The sequence below is a fragment of the Psammomys obesus genome, unplaced genomic scaffold (assembly GCF_907164565.1).
Source record: "Psammomys obesus unplaced genomic scaffold, mPsaObe1.curated_primary_1811, whole genome shotgun sequence".
NCBI classification, from domain to species: domain Eukaryota; kingdom Metazoa; phylum Chordata; class Mammalia; order Rodentia; family Muridae; genus Psammomys; species Psammomys obesus.
The window spans coordinates 6,640,153-6,644,724 of NW_026591711.1; the positions used below are offsets into that span (position 1 = coordinate 6,640,153).

Consider the following 4,572-nt stretch of genomic DNA (forward strand, 5'->3'; position numbering starts at 1 on the left):
GGCCACTTGGGCCTGCGCTGCCTCCGGCGGTGCCCGCGGGGGTCCTGTGCTGCAGCAAGCTTGTCCTGCTGCCCTTCTCAGGCCCTGCACCCTGGGAAGCAGCCCTGCCCCCAGACGGCATCTGGGACGAGGTCACCACCATCTTGCCCTTTATTCCAGGAGCGGCTCAGCCCTGTTTTAAGAAGCTAGCTCTCCAGGCACATTAAACTGAAGTTTTTGCTTGCGTTTTGTTAGGAAACTTTTAATCACACAGAATTTAGGTTTTAATCGGCCAGGCGTTTAAAAGGCCCAGAGAAAAAGCTTCCGCTTTTAACACCGGCTCTGGGGGCTGCTGGAAAACTGCCACCGAATTTAGGCTCGAGTTGAAGGTTAGCAGAATTTACCATTGTTTCCCCAGGGTGTTTCCCCTGACAGGGCGCCTTTTCTTTCATTTAAGATACTTTTCAAAAGAAAATTTTGGAAAACGCTTTGGCGATTTCTTTTGTTTTTTTAAAGAAGTTTGTTTGAGCCCTTACCATTTAATCCAGAAATATTTCTGAAGTGGGAAGGGGGGAGCAATGGAGTCTGAAAGCAGCTGTGTGCCAGGAAATAATAAGTATCATGCAAAAATACCATGCTAATAGATACCCTTTGTAAGTGGAAATATCTATGTTTAATTGCTTTTAAACTGTAGGATGGAAAACACAATTATACACTGTAACAAACCTGTACAGAAAAAATCCCGAACAATACAAAACAAGTGCTAATATTTTTTCTTCATTGAATTAATTGTCCCCAAATTATAATACTGATAACCTCCCCCAAATACTGTGTTTCCTCCTCTGCAAATGTTTGAAGAGGAATATTTGTTACCAACAGAATACATTTAGTTTTGTCCTAAATAAACAGAAAATTGCATAGCTTTTAATACTGTTGTAATCCTCAAATGCATCTTTTAATCTCATGGTTATCTCGATATTTTAAAAACTAAAATTTCAGAGATACATATATGAGTCCTAGTAATTATAACACATTTTACTCGTCTGATTTTATAACATGCATTTTCATAATTACTGTACAACTGAAATAGACATTGAGTTCTGCTGTGTGCATGTCTTTATCCAGCAATATATTCTTAGAGACCTTCTTGTTCAAACAAATTAAGTGAATTTAAAAGAAACTAAAACAAGAAAAATCCTGCCAATAGAGAGAGAATCACAGTGTGATACAGACAAAAGGCTAAGAAGTTCTCATATGAAAAGATTTATTAGGAGATAGAAAATGTTCACAATCATTGAAACACACTTCAGAAACTAGTAAACACCTTAGATAGAGTTGTGCCAATTACTCAGCCCGCAAGCATCTGCTTTGTCTTAATTAGAGTGGGAGGTGAATGACCACTGTTTATTTTCATTTTCCTCATTAATTATGAAAAACTGCATTTAATTCGTCTTGCATAGTGAGAGACTGGCTGCGCAGATGTAAGTCGTAAGGGAAGTGGCTGTCGGTGGGCAACCTGAACATGGCACCCTGCCCAAGGGGACCCCTGGGTGGCACTGCACAGTAATGCATGCCATAATTGTAATTTTTGCCATAGTCCAAGGTTTCTTCTTGCTTCAGGGAAAATATCCCATTATAGTTAATTGGGGGAGGACTTAAGGGACCTTCAAACTGAGGGCTGGCACACTCAGGGGAAGTACTTTCATAGAAGGATTCGTACGCACTGCAGTAATTGTAGGGTTTCATGGACTTGGAATTATCAAGAGTCCCATGCCCTGGGGGAGTGGCCAGCTCAGGGCTGTGGTAGGGTGGGTAGAATGAGGAGTAGGGTGACCTTGTGTGATGCGCAGCCTCCCCACCCTGACCCATCAGGAAACTCCTGGCGTTGAGCTGTAAGCAGCCTGCCACCAAGTTTGTAGTTGGCTGGGAAAGACCTTTGCATAAGTTTTGGACGAACGTGAGCAGATCTGGTCTCTTGCCAATCCTCAGAATTTCAGAAAGTGCCCAGATGTAATTTTTGGCCAGCCGTAAAGTTTCTATTTTGGACAGTTTTTGGGTTTTAGAGTAACAGGGGACCACTTTTCGCAAATTGTCCAGCGCGTCATTGAGGCCGTGCATCCGGTTCCTCTCACGTGCGTTGGCTTCCTGTCTCCTGAACTTGACCCTTTCCAATCGTAGTTTGGTGGTCTTTTTTTTCCTGAGACCCCTCCTTCTAGGCAAGCCATTTTCATCTTCTTCTTCTCTGTCTTCCTCCTCCTCCTCTTTCTCTGTCTCTTCTCCAGGGGCCCTTTTGATGCTCTTTCCTCGAAGGACAACTTGTTTTGGAAAGCTTTCTGGTTTCTTAATTTGTTTCTGGTCCTCGCATTGTCTAGCAAACTTTCTGCACATCTGGGATTCAGGCATTACGACAGACTCGTCAAACGGTAGTGTTAACATGGTTCTTTAACCTTAAATTACCTGGAAAAAATGCCAGCACAGTATTTAAGGTGTTTTCATTTTTGGAGTTGATGTACTTCAAATATACTCGAGGACTCAATCATAAGACTCTGAGAGCACATGAAAAAGACTTATTCCAGGACTTGTATTTACATTAAATAAAAAAAAAATTGAATTTGTGCAGATTAACAATCATAATGGCATTGATCTATACAGTAGCATCAATTTATACATGCAATTTATAATTATCAAAAGGAAATACTTAATAGAAATCATCACATTTCCTATCTCTCTTGGATTTTAAACTGGATTTTCAGCACACACGGAGTGGAGTTAAAGCAAATAAAAGCATGATATAATAATGCAGACTTTCATTAATTCTAATTCTCCTGAGAACAAAATAGAAGAGAAACCAATTTTTAAAACGAAAGGTACTCTCTCTCCCTTAAGCTGACAAATTTGGAGGGTTTTGTTAGAAAAAAAATTAATCCCCAACTTTATTATCCGTAAACCTCAAACTGAGAATTTTGATAGGTGGTTGCAGAATACACAAATTTAAAGAAAAGATGAATCAGATCAAATTTAAAATTGTTTTTTTTTTCCTGATAGGTAAAGAACTATGTAAAAGAGTGCTGTTTTCTTAGCCTCAAGGAAAAGATTAGGCTAATTTGAAAATAAAACTATAAACAAATAAAAAAAACCTACAAACATTGCTGGCAATTTTTTTTCTAATCAAAGCAAATGTTTCGACTGCTTTAACATCTAAGAATTCCCCCAATGTAATTGTCTGTTTACTGCTGTTCCGCTCCTAGTGTTTTTGTTCTAAGAGCCACGGAAGTCTCCCTCCAGCTAATATCGGACAGGAACGGTCCAAGAATTCTGCCTGCAATTGTGCACGTGTGTTCAGAATCCCAAATGAAAGGGGCAAATAATTTGTGTTTAAAATGCATTTTTGTTTTTGTTAGGTGAAGCAGCAAATATTTTTATCTAAGTCTTCAACCAAATAGCATATTAATACAGAGACTTTTGATTTAACAGTTTCAAGCCCCTCACTACACACACACACACACACACACAATGTCCACACATTTGCAATGTTACATAATAGCAGTGAAAGTATGTGATAATTACATCATAAGAATGAAATATGATAAGAACTTATAGATGGCAAAGAACATAGAAATACTCTAAGACAGTGATACTGTATCTTTAAATACTTGCATGCAAAGCCAGCATCAATTGAGTATATCTTTATTTATATTACCTTAGGTTTTAATTTCATTCAATAATCAGTTTTCATTTTGGATCTTCCAAATCTTTTCAGGCTGAGTGTCGCATCGTCTCCTGGAGCCTCTAGATCTGTGTGTATCTGCACTATCTCATTGATCTCTAAAAAGTGACATTGATGCCAACTGCCAGAGCTGGTACCCATGCCATCTGCTAGTGACGTCACAGGGCAGAGAGAGCCATGTGATCCTCTCTGGGGACCTTCATTCTGCACTGATCATCTGGCATCCCTGTAAGTGGGTACCAGCATTCATGCATCAACACAGGAGGTTAGACTGATAGGGAAAAAAATCTGTACCAGCCTTTCACATACAGTAGGTGCGTTTCTCTTCTAGCTGCTCGGGTCTCACTGGCAATCTGTAGAAAGAGCTGTATCAGTGATGGGTTTCGCCCTGCCAATGGTGCAACTGTTAGGCAGTCGTTAATATTCCATTCATTTGCAAGGTGGGCTTTTGTGTGTGTGAGAGAGGTTTCTGTTGTTTGTGGGGTTGTTGTTTTGTAAAGATCACCAGCTCCTCCTCGGTGCATCTGGGTACCAGGGAAGGAGAGCTTGCATGGGAGCTAGAAGCTGGGCTTGGGTGCTGAATGAAACCAAGATTAAGGTCGAGAAATGGGTCAGCAAAAGGCTCCTTATTTCCCTGTTTTGCTTTATAGCATGTAACTTATGTGTGTGTATGTGTCGTGTGTGTTCTTCTACTTCAGACTTCTTTGCTTCTTAGAATTTCAGAATATTAGTTTCTCCATCCAGGGTCTGTGAAAGACATCTTCAAATGCTCCATTACACTTGGTGCTGTCTTTTCTGAAACTTTACAGAGAGAATAGATGCAGGCAGAACCCTACATAGAACAATTGCTGAGCTACATTAAGTCT

At 40.1% G+C, this 4,572-nt stretch overlaps 1 protein-coding gene across 1 annotated transcript; it reads right to left on the bottom strand.

Annotated features, from left to right (window-relative positions):
* Positions 1 to 1,321: 1,321 nt before the first annotated feature.
* Neurod6 (neuronal differentiation 6) lies at positions 1,322 to 3,717 on the bottom strand. The gene is made up of 2 exons (XM_055611880.1): positions 3,680 to 3,717; positions 1,322 to 2,436 (listed from the first exon to the last, which is right to left on the bottom strand). Exon 2 carries the CDS (start codon positions 2,413 to 2,415, stop codon positions 1,402 to 1,404), a length of 1,014 nt encoding a protein of 337 aa, XP_055467855.1. The 5' UTR covers positions 2,416 to 2,436; positions 3,680 to 3,717; the 3' UTR covers positions 1,322 to 1,401.
* Positions 3,718 to 4,572: the final 855 nt, after the last annotated feature.

Bases quoted from the DNA above. Each gene is read 5' to 3' on its own strand.
- Neurod6 (XM_055611880.1), bottom strand. From the start codon at position 2,415: ATGTTAACACTACCGTTTGACGAGTCTGTCGTAATGCCTGAATCCCAG.